The sequence below is a fragment of the Oncorhynchus clarkii genome, chromosome 12 (assembly GCF_045791955.1).
Source record: "Oncorhynchus clarkii lewisi isolate Uvic-CL-2024 chromosome 12, UVic_Ocla_1.0, whole genome shotgun sequence".
In the NCBI taxonomy this organism is placed as follows: Eukaryota; Metazoa; Chordata; class Actinopteri; order Salmoniformes; family Salmonidae; genus Oncorhynchus; species Oncorhynchus clarkii.
Genome location: NC_092158.1, coordinates 29,212,878 through 29,227,864, shown reverse-complemented (window position 1 = coordinate 29,227,864; position 14,987 = coordinate 29,212,878). Strand labels below are relative to the sequence as shown.

The following is a 14,987-nucleotide window of genomic DNA, read 5'->3' as shown; positions in this document are numbered from 1 at the left end:
CCTGTTGGATCGGAGGGTGAGGGCTAGGGCCATTCCCCCCAGAAATGTCTGTGAACTTGCAGGTGCCTTGGTGGAAGGACACATTATTCCATTTCTGTTCGTCACGTCTGTGGAACTTGTTCAGTTTATGTCTCAGTTGTTGAATCTTATGTTCATACAAATATTTACATGTTAAGTTTGCTCACAATAAACGCAGTTGACAGTGAGAGGATGTTTCTTTTTTTGCTGAGTTCCTAACATCTTGCGCTCTACTCCAGAGATGACATCCTGTCAGTAAAATGCATAAGGTCTCCAAAATACTGCGGTGATGGTTTTCTTTGATCGTTTATCACAGATGGTAATTAAACATGTTTATTGTCAGGTTAATACAACAGTCCAAATAGTTAATGCCATCTCACTTCTCTATACAGTTGAAGTCGGAAGTTTACATACACTTAGGTTGGAGTCATTAAAACTTGTTTTTCAACCACTCCACACATTTCTTGTTAACAAACTATAGTTTTGGCAAGTCAGTTAGGACATCTACTTTGTGCATGACACAAGTAATTTTTCCAACAATTGTTTACAGACAGATTTCACTTATAATTCACTGTATCACAATTCCAGTGGGTCAGAAGTTTACATACACTAAATTGACTGTGCCTTTAAACAGCTTGGGAAATTCCAGAAAATGTCATGGCTTTAGAAGCTTCTGATAGACTAATTGACATTAGTCAATTAGAGGTGTACCTGTGGATGTATTTCAAGGCCTACCTTCAAACTCACTGCCTCTTTGCTTGACATCATGGGAAAATCAAAAGAAATCAGCCAAGAACTCAGAAAACAATTTGTAGACCTCCACAAGTCTGGTTCATCCTTGGGAGCAATTTCCAAACGCCTGAAGGTACCATGTTCACCTGTACAAACAATAGTACGCAAGCATAAACACCATGGGACCACGCAGCCGTCATACTGCTCAGGAAGGAGATGCGTTCTGTCTCCTAGAGATGAACGTACTTTGGTGCGAAAAGTGCAAATCAATCCCAGAACAACAGCAAAGGACCTTGTGAAGATGCTGGAGGAAACAGGTACAAAGGTATTTATATCCACAGTAAAAACGAGTCCTATATCGACATAACCTGAAAGGCCGCTCAGCAAAGAAGAAGCCACTGCTCCAAAACCGCCATAAAAAAAAGCCAGACTACGGTTTGCAACTAACTGCACATGGGGACAAAGATCATACTTTTTGGAGAAATGTCCTCTGGTCTGATGAAACAAAAATAGAACTGTTTGGCCACAATGACCATCGTTATGTTTGGAGGAAAAAGCGGGATGCTTGCAGACGAAGAACACCATCCCAACCGTGAAGCACGGGGGTGGCAGCATCATGTTGTGCTTTGCTGCAGGAGGGACTGGTGCACTTCATAAAATAGATGGCATCATGAGGGAGGAAAATTATGTGGATATATTGAAGCAACATCTCAAGACATCAGTCAGGAAGTTGAAGCTTGGTGGCAAATGGGTCTTCCAAATGGACAATGACCCCAAGCGTACTTCCAAAGTTGTGGCAAAACGGCTTAAGGACAACAAAGTCAAGGTATTGGAGTGGCCATCACAAAACCCTGACCTAAGTTCTAAAGAAAATTTGTGGGCAGAACTGAAAGTGTGCAAGCAAGGAGGCCTACAGACCTGACTCAGTTACACCAGTTCTGTCAGGAGGAATGGGCCAAAATTCACCTAACTCATTGTGGGAAGCTTGTGGAAGGCTACCCGAAACGTTTGACCCAAGTTCAACAATTTAAAGGCAATGTTACCAAATACTAATTGAGTGTAAACTTCTGACCCACTGGGAATCTGAAGAAAGAAAAAAAAGCTGAAATAAATCACTCTACTATTATTCTGACATTTCACATTCTTAAAATAAAGTGGTGATCCTAACTGACCTAAAACAGGGAATTTTTACTAGGATTAAATGTCAGGAATTGTGAAAAACTGCGTTTAAATGTATTTGGCTAAGGTGTATGTAAACTTCCAACTTCAACTGTAAGTATTTCAACATTCTGCTCATTTAAATTGGGCAGGTTTAAGTTCAATGAGTCATACTTCAGTGTGACTTTTAATAAGGCACTTAACATAACACTAGTGTATTTTTTTTGCCATACAAATTATAAAATGTTCAACATAGAATCATGAAAATTAGAAATGAACATACCAAATGCATGGAAATTAGAAATATCATACTTACAAAATAACATGTCAAAGTTGTTATAATGATGTCAAAGGGTATGAGAAGTATATTTTACAATAAATAAAAAGGCATACATAACAAACATGATATCCCTATGGGTTAACACACAACAGTACTGTGAAAACAAAAAATAAGTTATGGTGCCAGATTATCATTGCAGTTAACAACAGATGTGCTTTTGGTCAGCCTTTAAAAAGGTATTAAAGTATTTAGTCAGCTGTATCAATATAGGGATGCATAATATGAAAGACTTCTGTTTATTGTGTCACATACATTCGGAAAGGTCAGACCCCTTGACTTCTTCAACATTTTGTTACGTTACAACCTTATTCTAAAACGGATACAATTATTGTTTTCTCCTCATCAATCTACACACTACCCCACAATGACAAAGCAAAAGCAAATTGATTATTTTTGCACAAAAATATTAAAATAAACTGATATATTACATTTACATATGTATTCAGACCCTTTACTCAGTACTTTGTTGAAGCACCTTTGGCAGCGATTACAGCCTCAAGTCTTCTTGGTATGAAGCTACAAGTTTGGCACACCTGTGTTTTGAGAGTTTCTCCCATTCTTCTTTCAAGCTCTGTCAGGTTGGATGGAGAGTGTCACTGCACAGCTATTTTCAGGTCTCTCCAGAGATGTTCAATTGGGTTCAAGTCTGGCCTCTGGCTGGGCCCCTCAAGGACATTCAGAGACTTGTCCCGTAGGTACTCCTGCGTTGTCTTGGCTGTGTGCTTAGGGTCGTTGTCCTGTTGGAAGGTGAACCTTTGCCCCAGTCTGAGGTCCTGAGCGCTCAGGAGCAGGTTTTCATCAAGGATCTCTCTATACTTTGCACCGTTCATCTTTCCCTCTATCCTGACTAGTCTCTGCCATGCTTCCCTGTAGGGATGTTGCCAGGTTTCCTCCAGATGTGACGCTTGGCATTCAGGCCAAAGAGTTCAGTCTTGGTTTCATTAGACCAGAGAATCTTGTTTCTCATGGTCTGAGAGTCCTTTAGATGCCTTTTGTCAAACTCCAAGCGGGGTGTCATGTGCCTTTTACTGAGGAGTGGCTTCCTTCTGGCCACTCTACCATAAAGGCCTGATTGTTGGAGTGCTGCAGAGATGGTTGTCCTTCTGGAAGGTTCTCTCAAATCTGGAGCTCTTTCACAGTGACCATCGGGTTCTTTGCCGGGCGGCCAGCTCTAGGAAGCCTTGGTAGTTCCAAACGTCTTCTATTTAAGAATGATGGAGGCCACTGTGTTCTTGGGGACCTTCAATGCTGCATACATTTTTTTGGTACCTGAGCTCAATTTTGAGTCTCATAGCAAAGGGTCTGAATACTTAAATAACCTGTTTTCACTTTGTCATCATGGTGTGTGTCAATTGATGAGGAAACTTGTTTAATTGAATCTATTTTAGCATAGGGCTGTAACGTAACAAAATGCTGAAAAAGTCAAGGGATCTGAATACTTTCTGAATGCACTGTAGGTGAATAGTAATACGTCACCATGTCTGCTCTGTGTATATAGTTGATGTGAATCATATTCCACCATCTCCTTCTTCCATTCTGTGACGCTGAACAGAACACTATCAGTGTTCAGCTCCTCTTTCCCTTCATGTCTTCTCCTTTGTGTTTTTTGCTACTCCTTTCACTTGGCTGGGCAGAAGGGGCAGGTGTTGTTCTTGCTGGACTGTAGCCATACACTGATGCACTGAAACACAGAGGCAAATCATCAGCTTTACATCAGCTAACGGTGCCTAACTAGTTTAAGCATAGTTAGGGTTATAGCAAAGTATCATCTGATAGTGTCAATTTAGCAGACGCTATTATCCAAAGCGACTTAGTCATGCGTGTATACATATTACGTATGGGTGGCCCTGAGAATTTAACTCACAGTCCTGGCGTTGTAAGCGCTATTCTCTACCAACTGAGCCATACAGTTTTCAGTAATCTATACGTTTTTAATTCAGTGTAGGACTTACATCCTTATGAACAGTGTGGGCGCAGCTCATGGGGTGCTGGCTGTCTACTTCCACGTGGTTCTGGCACATCAAGCACAGCTTACGATTAATGGGAGCCACAGGCTGGAGAGAGAGAGAAGCAGCACCTCAGAAATACATTAATTATGTACAGTCACCCAAGCCTAAAATTCTCAATTGTGCCTTCTGCGGGTTGGTAGTGGTTTGTACCTGTGGGGGCCTTGTCTGGAAGACTTGAGTTACTGCAGGTCTCTGGGAGGGATTTGTGGGTCTCTGGATGGGGCCAGGAGGCCTCTGGATTGGGCCTGGAGGACGATGGATTGGGCCTGGAAGACCAGGAATGCCCCTGGCAGCAGAAAGAGGCCTGATGGGCCCTGGAGCCTGTGGAGGATAAAGGTTAGATTAAGGTTTAGACTGTGTTGGTGTGTGTGCACACTTAGTGTGTATGTGTCTCAGTGTGAGTTTGTGTGATTGTTTTACCGGTTTCTCACTCTGTGCCAGTCTCTGTGCCACCTGCTGTGTGACCTCGTCCATAGACATGCCAGCCATGGTGCCACGGGAATTCTTAATCTGCTGCAGCACTGACATGAGTTGAGTTCTGGAGAGAGAGAGAGGGACGGAGAGTAGAAAGAGACGAAGGTAAATGGAAAGAATGAGACTAGAATCAATATTTATTTATTGTAGTCTGCAAGATCTTTTACTGACTAGTAAATTCAGAGTAAGTGACAGACAGCTCACCTGTTGCACTGTGGAAATATGTCCCCCAGTCGCTTCAGCAGGTTGTCCAGTTTGCCAGCAGCAGGAGGGTTACTGAAAGGCAGGGGCTGGGCGGAGGCCACGGTGGTGGGCAGGGAAACAGGTGGGGTGGCTGGGTGGAGCGGTAAAGCAGAGGTAGGGGGAGTAGAGGAGGGGACAGGTGGGGGAGTTAATCTGGCTGGGGCTATGAAGGCAGCTGGGTGGTGCTGCTGGGGTTGGAAGGGCATCCCCACGGCGTTAGGAGGGCCCATCTGGAAATTTTGAAAAGGGGGGAGGGGTGGAGCGTACATCATCGGACTCATCACCAAGTCCACCTGCAGAGGAATGGTTCCATTAACAACAGATACTGTATTCACATTAATCACTGGCATCGACTGTCTTCGTCAGAATCAACTACACACATGTATCACACACAGACCGTGGGGACTTGGGGTAAGTGTGGTAATGTGACTCCAGGGAGGCTTTCCATCGGTTGGCCCTTTTGCAGCAGGTGAAGGTGCTCCTTGAACTGATTCTGAGAGTGAGAGAGAGAGAGACAATAATAAAGTCCCCACTAGTCATGTTCTTAAAGCCTACATTTATCCAGTGAGAAGCAGTGTTCTACCATCCCTCTTGTCCCTCACCTGCAGTCCCGCCAAACTGCTGTGAACAACAGCCACATTGTTCTCCCACTCCAGCCTTTGTTGCATGTGCTGCTGAGAGGGGTCAAATCTGCAGACAGAGAAAACACCAATCACTGAAGCACAGCCTTTATGGAAGAAGCTACAATATGTAGGCTACATCCAGCTTCAGTCATAGGGTCATGCTCAGTATAGTACCTAAGTGTGTTGATGTATTGGTCAGCCTCTTTCAGCCAGTCGTCCACCTCAGACATGGTCACATCTCTCTGCATTTCCAGAGCTGCAATCTGTTGAACATAAATCAGAATACAAATCAGGGTTAATCCCTGACTGTCTTCAAATCAAACTCCATGGCGCCATGTGGATAGGTGAATCAGAGTGAACATTCAGTGTCATAGGGTTGTGATGGTTGACTGATGTAGAGATGATAAATATGGACAGAGACTGACCTCATCCCGTAGAGCTGTCTGGGTGGCCTCCTCTGACTCTTTCTGTAGCCGCTCCATCTCAGTGTTCAAGTCTGCTAGCTCCCGCTCCCACATAAGCCTATAGATGAGCACAGTAGGTGTGTTGTATAGCATTATATTGTGGACAAGATGTGTTGTGTAGCATGATAATGTATATGATACGTTGTTTATGGTTAGGTGAAGTGTAGGAGTGTGGCTCAGTAGTCTTACTTTTCCAGGTTCTGCTCCTCTATCAGCAAAGCCAGCTTCCTGGTGGTCTCCTTCAGCTCCTGAGACAGTCTGGTAGAGGGACAGACAGAGGAACATGGCTGACTGACAGGATATCTTGTCACAGTTCTGTTGGTGGCCACCACCTAGCCTACCGTCTGTCCCACACCTCAAAGGGTTTTCCCCAATTTCTCCTTTTCCACCTTCTTCTCAATATCTCTACCTGTTCCTCTCCTCCTCCATTTTGATTTTCTCCGCGCTGAGGTCTTGCTTCTTGACTGCAAAGTTCTTGCGGGTGGTCTTGCAGCAGTTCAGCTGAAGCTTCACACGCAGAGACTCGATTTTGTCCAGCAGCATCTGAAAATATTGTCACTAGCAGTTAATTAGACCAAAGATGTACAACATCTCAAGCTGATGAAAAGACAAGTAGGCCTATACGTAGCCTACAGCAGAGATGTGTGTTTGAACACAGACCTGCTGCTGGTGGATCCCTTCATCTTTTTTCTGAACCAGGCTGTCTACGAGGTTGCCATGATCAGCCTCCTCCTCCTGCTGCTGCTTCATCAGCTCCTCATATTGCAGGGCCAGGTGAGTGCTGTACTCATCCACTGACCGCTAGAGAGAGAGAGAGAGAGAGAGAAAGAGAGAGTGAAAGAAATAAATAGGAAGGGAAGGAGGAAATGTTGGAGAAAGAGGGGAAAATGTAACCACAGAATAAGAATGAAAGAGGTTAACTTGTGTCATGCGCATGAACAGATATATATATATATATTGTGTGTGAGTTACTACACTGATTCACCATACCCCAGTCATGCCCCCAGAGTGAACACATTACCATCAGTGACTCCCAATCCTGATCTGTGTTAACATCTTTGTCTGCTGTCCAGGCATCCGTCTGCAAGAGACAACACATAAGATGACTTTCTGTCACATGCCCACAATTGTCTGGGAAATTACTGCTGTCCTATACAAACTCATTCTACCTGGACGCCTTGCTTCTTCGAGTGAGTGCCATGATGTCCATCCCCTGAGGCCAGCTTTTCCAGCTCCCCTATAGATCCCGAGGTGCAGCCTGGATCTGACCATGGGTTGGACTGGTTGGACCAGGGGTTGTATTGCTGCTCAGGGTTTCCCGTGGCGGAGGTTTCGCTGGGGGGGGACAGAATTGTTTTTGCTAGGGTAAATAATTCGTTAGGTAGGCGTACTCAACTAATATAACAGCGTGTAATCACCCACTCCACATAACAAAACACAAGCTCCCAAGATAACAGTCACCGGTCTTACCGCGCCATGTCCTCCTCGAGCGCCAATCCCCAGTCCATAACGTTAGTTAGCTAGTTTCTATGACTAGAAATTGGAATTAAACAGCGGTAAACGTGTTGGGAAACTGAAGCTTAAATGACAAGGTGCATTATTAGTAATCAAAAACGGTAAATGAAGATGTTGAGTTGTGTGTTACCTCATCGACAAACCACGTTAGAAAATTATAAACATTACACGTTTGCTGACATACACTTCCGGGTAAGCTCACGCAGCGCAGCAGTGTTGCCATGTTCGTGATTTTCCTGTCTTTGGACAACTTTGAAAACAATGTCGCGGGTTAAAATGTATTGGTCGCGGGTTTTTGGACTATTCCAAAGTTGCACCGCGGCCGCCAAGGCATTTCTCTTAAAAAAATATATATACATTTCACGTAAAACACAAAATAATGCACGCAGAGAAGAATTAGGCCCGCTAATTATCAAAATCCAGAAAAGAGCCGTTAAATTCTACAACCACCTTAAGGGAAGCAATTCCCAAACCTTCCTTAACAAAGCCATCACACACAGAGAAATAAACCTGGAGAGGAGCCCCCTAAGCAAGCTGGTCCTGGGCTCTGTTCACAAACACAAAAAAGACCCCACAGAGCCCCAGGACAGCAACCCAATTTGACCCAACCAAATCATGAGAAAACAAAAAGATAATTACTTGAGACATTGGAAATAATTTACAAAAAAACGGAGCTATTTGGCCCTGAACAGAGAGTACACAGTGGCAGAATACCTGACCACTGTGACTGATCCAAAATGAAGGAAATCTTTGACTACTGAGAAAGGCCACCGAAGGTAAATCAAATCAAATTGTATTTGTTACATGTGCCGAATACAACAGGTGTACTGTAGACCTTACCATGAAATGCTTACTTACAAGCCCTTAACCAACAATACAGTTCAATAAATAGAGTTAATAAAATATTAACAATAAATGTACATAACAATATCGATATATACAGCTATATACAGGGGGTACCGGTACCGAGTCAATGTTCGGGGGTACAGGTTAGTCAAGGTAATGTGTAAAGTGACTATGCATAGATAATAAACAGTGTGTAGCAGCAGTGTAAAAACAAAGTGGGGGGGGGGGGGGGGACTTCCTAACCTCCTGCCAAATGTATGACCATATTAGAGACACATATTTCCCTCAGATTACAGACCCAGAAAGAATTTGAAAACAAATCCAATTTTGATAAACTTGCATATCTATTGTGTGAAATATCACCGTGTGCAATCACAGCAGAAAGATTTGTGACCTGTTGCCAAAAGAAAAGGGCAACCAGTGAAGAACAAACACCATTGTAAATACAACCTATATTTATCTTGATTTATCTTCCCTTTTGTACTTTTCCCCTTTCATACTACTATCTGCACATCATTACAACACTGTATAGAGACATAATATGAGATTTGAAATGTATTCATTATTTTGGAACTTTTGCAAGTGTAATGTTTACCGTAAATGTTTCATTGTTTATTTCACTTTTGTTTATTACCTATTTCACTTAGTTTGGCAATGTAAACATATGTTTCCCATGCCAATAAAGCCCCTTAAATTGAATTGAGGGTGTGGAGTGGGAGGGAGGGCCGGAGAATGTATGTGTGTGTTTGTGCGTGTGTTCTACAGTTATTGGCTGAGTCACGTGAGCGAGAAGAAAGAGAGCAGCAAGCACGCACGTTGACTACTTTTTACCAGTTGTAGGTAGGCTATTTACATTGTCATTATGGAGACACCTATTTCCTAAAACATTTATATTAAACATATTAATACTCTAGAACTGATGCACAGTTGGGGCGGCAGCGTAGCCTAGTGGTTAGAGCGTTGGACTAGTAACCGAAAGGTAACGGAGCTGACAAGGTACAAAATCTGTCGTTCTGCCCCTGAACAAGGCAGTTAACCCATTGTTCCTAGGCCGTCATTGAAAATAAGAATTTGTTCTTAACTGACTTGTTAAGATAAAATAAAACATCAATAAATAATGTAGACAAAGCAGTGGAAATCGACTTTGAGCGCACCACCAGAGCACATTACATAAATCCGCTCATGGGGGTTTAAACTGCATTCTAATGTTGACCGCTTAAAGAAAACGGTATCAAGCTCGCGTCTAGGGCTTTCGAGTGGACATTTTTAATGGAAATTATGGAACTCCCTGGCGTGGTTATTTTTAAGTCCTCAATGACACTGGCATTAGGCTAAATGTGGAGTATTTTACATTTGCCTCGGTTGGTGATCAAGTAGCCTATTAATGTATATGTAGGCTACCATTTGATACAATAAATATGTTGAAATGATATCACTGGAGTCCTAGCAAATCAATTTGTGCCACTTGCGTAGCCTACCGGGAGCTGGCAAACTAATTTAATAAATAGCCTATAACTTCAGTTTATTGTTGTTGTAGCCTTATTGCTTAAACAAGTTAAATCGACATCAATTGAATGCTCTGGCGAGTTTAATAAGGGCGCCATGTAATAGCTTGCAATAATTATTATTTTGAGGAAACTCGAATTTAGCTTCTAACGTCGTTACTATGATATTCCTTCTTAATTGGCTCGATAACGTTATGGAAAAAGGCTTTATTGGATATATACGGCAACTCTTCTCTTGCTGTGACAAAAACAAATTGGGCTAGTTTTCAGGCCTTTTGGGCGGGTTTTGAATGGTCATTGGGCACATTTTATTTAGCTTGACCTGGCAACCCTGCTCTGCATTGTTACAACATTTGGGAGGCACATGGCGATGTGGTACAGAGCTAGATTTGTCCTCTACACGTTTCTGGAGGCTTCCCACCCTTCATATGGAGCCTCCGACCACATTGTAGTCTACGCCTCCGCAATGGATTAGTTTACTGAGATGGGCGCAAATATACAGTACCAGTCAAAAGTTTGGACACACCTACTCATATTTAAGGTCGAGAGCCATGCGTCCCCGAAACACAACCCAACCAAGCCGCACTGCTACTTGACACAAGGTCTACTTAACCCGGAAGCCAGCCGTACCAATGTGTCGGAAGAAACACTGTGCACCTGGCGACCGTGTCAGCATGCACTGCGCCCGGCCCGCCACAGGAGTCGCTAGTGCGCGATGGGACAAGGACATCCCTACCTGCCAAACCCTCCCCTAACCCGGACGACGCTGGGTCAATTGTGTGCCGCCCCATGGGTCTCCCAGTCGCGGTCAGCTGCGACAGAGCCTGGACTCGAACCAAGAATCTCTAGTGGCACTGCAAATAAAACAATCTCGGTCGATCAACAGCAAACAAATCGAATAATTGGGGTCTGCCCTAACACTTTTCAAAGCGCTGGTAGTGTGTTCCGATTTCGATCACCCGAAGCAAGCGCGGGTAAATACGTGCACAATCTCGGCATGTTTTTTAAATATTGTGCGCATGCTTCAGATGATAGAAATCTGAACGCACTACCATCGTTTTGAAAAGTGAATGTAATTATACTTTCCTGTAAATATTCTCACATTACTACCACCAAAATGACCATCTGCACAGACAGACAACTGGTAAATACTGTTTTGCCACAGAAGCAGTATGTCCCGCCTCCTTTAATCCCTACATGACTGACAGCTGTATGTTCCAATTGTCATGATGTTGTAAATTATGTTTTTTTTGTCTGTTGGTTTGTCAGTTCTCTTGTATGGCCCCTGTATCGACACCTACATGTGATCTGTACTGGAGATAAACAACAACTAAAGTGTTTTATAAACTGGGTGGTTCGAACCCTGAATGCTGATTGGCTGACTGATATGACAAAACATGTATTTTTATTGCTCTAATTACGTTGGTAACCAGTTTATAATAGCAATAAGGCACCTTGGGGGTTTGTGGTATATGGTCAATATATCCTTGCTAAGGGCTGTATCCAGGCACTCCGTGATGCGTCGTGCATAAGAACAGCCCGTAGCCGTGGTATATTGGCTATATACCACATCCGCTTGGGTATTATTGCTTAAATACAATAAACATCCCGAAGAGAGAAGATTGTCGTGGACCTTATCGCTTTAGCACCAGTTGATTTTGGCAGGCTTTTAAGACTGCTCCTAGAACATGACAACATAATATAGCTGGAATTCTCAGTGTATTTTACTGGACTAATTAGGCTGTCAATATTTCGGGACAGTGGATTTGAGTTGAATAGTCTGCTGTAGTTTGGGACCTGCTTCAAGTAATATCAGACAAGTTGTGGTCATGATCCAATATTTTCATAATATACTTTGAAATTAGCATTGCAGGAAGGAGTATTGGTGAAAATGTTTGTAGTCATCCTTATATAATGTGTCATGATTGAAATACAAATGTAATGCTTTTTCATCCATGTTGGCCTTATCTCCTACCATTAACTGCTTTCAGACCTCGTCATGCTGATCAGGGTGAAATTCAATGGTGAACGAAAATATGAGAAGATCATTGACCTGACACTTGAAAATCTTTTGATTGGAGGTATACTTTTAATTTGTGATTGGAAATAAATGTATTGTTTTCATACCAGTCAGTCTGATTACGCTTGCCATTACGATTGGAGTTCTATTTGTAGGTTGTTTTAATGTTTGTCACAGCTTTCCTGAAATTTGAGATCCCATTTACTAGTTTCAGAGGCAAATCTGTGTGATGGGTCTGGAACTGAAGTTGATTATATTATATATTATATTATGAGGAGGTGGTGACACGGCCAGACCTTGGTGTTTTCAAGCTCACGCTGACCAATGATGCTAAAGGTATGTGCTGGTTTTCAAGTCTTGGTTACTTGTGGCATCACTTTCAATATAACCATACATTTGACATGCCTGTATTGACATCTTTGTGTATTTAAGATGTCTCTGGCAGTACTGTGATGGGTGGTTCAGACCATGAGTCAGTTGATACGATCATATTGAGCGAGGATGGAAGCCCCTCACGAAAGCGTCAAAGATATGATGACGAAGCAAAACATTTACGTTTGTAATTTATTCTTCAATTCAAGTGGCATCAAATGGATTTTTCACTGCTGTTTTTTTTTTTTTTACAACTAATAGAGAGCATACTGAAGCAAAAGCCTGGTGGAGAGGTTGTCATCAAGGAATACTCCAAAACTAACTGACTGCACCAGACATTCTTGTTTCGGCGATGACGGTGACTCATGGGTGAGTTTAAAGGAAGGATTCATAATGAAAATTGTTGAGTGTTACTTGCTCCCATATCTGCTGAATGTTAAAAATGACTACTGTGTTAGTGTCTCAGTCACATAATTGGTTAGGCTACTGATGACCATCCACTGCTATTGGTAGAAGATTTTTCTTGTATCAAACTCGATTAAGCTGACTGGGGACCAATGCTGCTTGTGGAGATTCTGATTGCCGCCTAAACATAACATTATATTCTTGTCAGGACATCACCACCGCGTGAGAGAAACATTTGCACAAGGCATCATCTCCTTGTTCCCATACCTGAAGGATTCCTACACGACAAATGGATATGTAAGTACACATTACAACTGATAAAGGGCATCTGCTTTTAATTCGTCTATCTGAGCAACTGGGACTTGATTATTTGTTTTTTCTTTCAAGATTAGTAACCATGTTAATTTTCATAAGGAACATTCCTACGACCCTAATAGTGGAGAAGGGTACTTCTCGTATAGAATCAAAACCATTCAGAGGAATTTGGCTTCATCAGAGAAACGGCCCACTCAACTATACTCTGGAGGGCCAACTACTTAGAGGGAGTCCAGTCCATCCACTTTGGCTACCCTGAGGGAAGACCAGTGCAGAGAGGCCATTTATCTTATGAAGGCCATTTATCTTACAGAAGATGAAATTGACCTTTGAGTACAGGAAGATGACCTACGACCCGAGTAAATGCTCCACCATCCTAACCGAATTTCCACGCTTTCTTGATGTGAAGGGTTTGATGTGAATGACTTTTTTTAAAACAGGTTTAAGTTGTATAAATTTAGTTTAATGTCCAGATGCCAGTTCAAGTTGACCAGTAATAGTAGTTCAATGAATGTGTAGGCTGGGGATTTACTCAAACTCTGTTTTGGAGGTTAAAGTGGAATGTTTTTGTCTTATTTATTTCAGATTGAACATGATTTTGTGCTGCTGTTTGGAGAGGTAACGTCAGTCAAGTTTTTGTAGAGGTGGCCAACTACATTCAAGCAAAATATCATCCTTCTAAGCAAGACCCTAAGCAAGGCAGAATCTGAAGTTGATGAGGGAGCTGAGGGATGATGGAGCTGACACGAATGCTGATGGTTACCGAAACACCACTTCATGATACATTATCCTTGTTGTATGCGCTACGAGGCAAAACATAATTTCTTTAAAAAGCAACTGAAGAGTTTTAAGAATTTCAATATGACCTTAGCCAAGAAACAACAAAATGACATGGCATATAATTGGGAAGCGTTCAGCCAGGGTAGACTAGCTATAGGTCCAGGATGGACTAGCTATCAGCCAGGGTAGACTAGCTATAGGTCCAGGGTAGACAAGCTACATGTCAAGGATAGACTAGCTATAGGTCCAGGAAAGATGTCAAGGCTCAATGACCTGAATGAAAGCCATGAGATTGCTACCAAGTTGAATGTCTCAGTGCACACAAATGTTTTGTCAGTTAAATGGGTTAAGCACCATGGTACAGAATATCGTCTTGATTTGGCCATATGTGGTGAAGTAGTCATTGAAATGCCAGTATTTTACCAAATTAAGGCTATTGTTCTGAAAGAGGAAAATGTTTTTTTGGTTAGGTCAGCTCTTGAAATCTTATGTTTTGTTGATCATTTGCATGCATTTGAAGTTGTTTTGAAGCCAAGTCCACCATGCAAGGTATTTCATGTAAATGACATCATGTACCACAAACCTTTTGATTTGCTCATGTCAAATGGAGCAAGGGATTTTTTTGACTACATTGCCCCCACCTGTCACTTGATAACAGTTTAAGCCAGGGCTGATACTTATGGTTAGGTTGTGAAAAACATATTTGTTTTTAATGTAAATGTCAGTATTTTCCAACAAACTTATTGATTTGCTCATGTCATATGGAGCAAGGGATTATTTTGACTAGATTCTACTCTCACTTGACAACAGTTTAAGCCAGGGCTGGGACTTATGGTTTGGTCATAATGAACATATTTGAATCTTGAAACAGCTTTGATTGAGTTTATTGTGAAATTCCTAGTGCCTTTATAAAATCTAATTTCCATTTACATGGGGGAAGAGTAAATACATTAACACTGAATAGAGTAAACACATTTTTACTCTTAATACTCGAATAGTGTCACTATAACACTTAAAGTGTTGAATACCTCAGTGTTCATTTTGATCAACACCGGCCAGTGTAGTGCAGTGTTAACTTTTTGCACTCCTCTGTGTTAAAACACTAGAAATGTAACACTTTGATCAGTGTACTTTTTACTCTGTGTAGAGTGGGACCATATGTACTCGC

The 14,987-nt window shown here is 42.1% G+C and overlaps 1 protein-coding gene and 1 long non-coding RNA gene across 3 annotated transcripts; one reads left to right on the top strand and one right to left on the bottom strand.

The window, feature by feature from the left end:
• Positions 1-335: 335 nt before the first annotated feature.
• LOC139422996 (ring finger protein 214) lies at positions 336-7,770 on the bottom strand. 2 transcript variants are annotated; one of them, XM_071174532.1, is made up of 16 exons: positions 7,707-7,770; positions 7,532-7,594; positions 7,231-7,396; positions 7,083-7,142; positions 6,722-6,862; positions 6,471-6,604; positions 6,251-6,319; positions 6,023-6,119; positions 5,772-5,860; positions 5,577-5,664; positions 5,372-5,467; positions 4,936-5,267; positions 4,678-4,795; positions 4,408-4,578; positions 4,201-4,302; positions 336-3,929 (listed from the first exon to the last, which is right to left on the bottom strand). In XM_071174532.1, exons 2-16 carry the CDS (start codon positions 7,567-7,569, stop codon positions 3,867-3,869), a joined length of 1,764 nt encoding a protein of 587 aa, XP_071030633.1. In that variant the 5' UTR covers positions 7,570-7,594; positions 7,707-7,770; the 3' UTR covers positions 336-3,866. The 2 variants fall into 2 exon arrangements, with proteins under 2 accessions (XP_071030633.1, XP_071030634.1); XM_071174533.1 differs by having other exon boundaries at positions 7,532-7,756.
• Positions 7,771-12,508: 4,738 nt separating this feature from the next.
• LOC139421968 (uncharacterized) lies at positions 12,509-13,227 on the top strand. The gene is made up of 3 exons (XR_011635691.1): positions 12,509-12,688; positions 12,933-13,021; positions 13,139-13,227. It is a non-coding gene; the product is annotated as an uncharacterized lncRNA (long non-coding RNA).
• The last annotated feature ends 1,760 nt before the right edge of the window (positions 13,228-14,987 follow it).

Excerpts from the sequence above, each read along its gene's own strand:
- LOC139422996 (XM_071174532.1), bottom strand. The coding sequence starts at position 7,569 with ATGGACTGGGGATTGGCGCTCGAGGAGGACATGGCGCG. Across the intron at positions 5,861-6,022 it reads AGACAGCTCTACGGGATGAG|ATTGCAGCTCTGGAAATGCA; the intron begins GTCAGTCTCTGT and ends TATGTTCAACAG. Across the intron at positions 4,579-4,677 it reads TGGCACAGAGTGAGAAACCG|GCTCCAGGGCCCATCAGGCC; the intron begins GTAAAACAATCA and ends TATCCTCCACAG.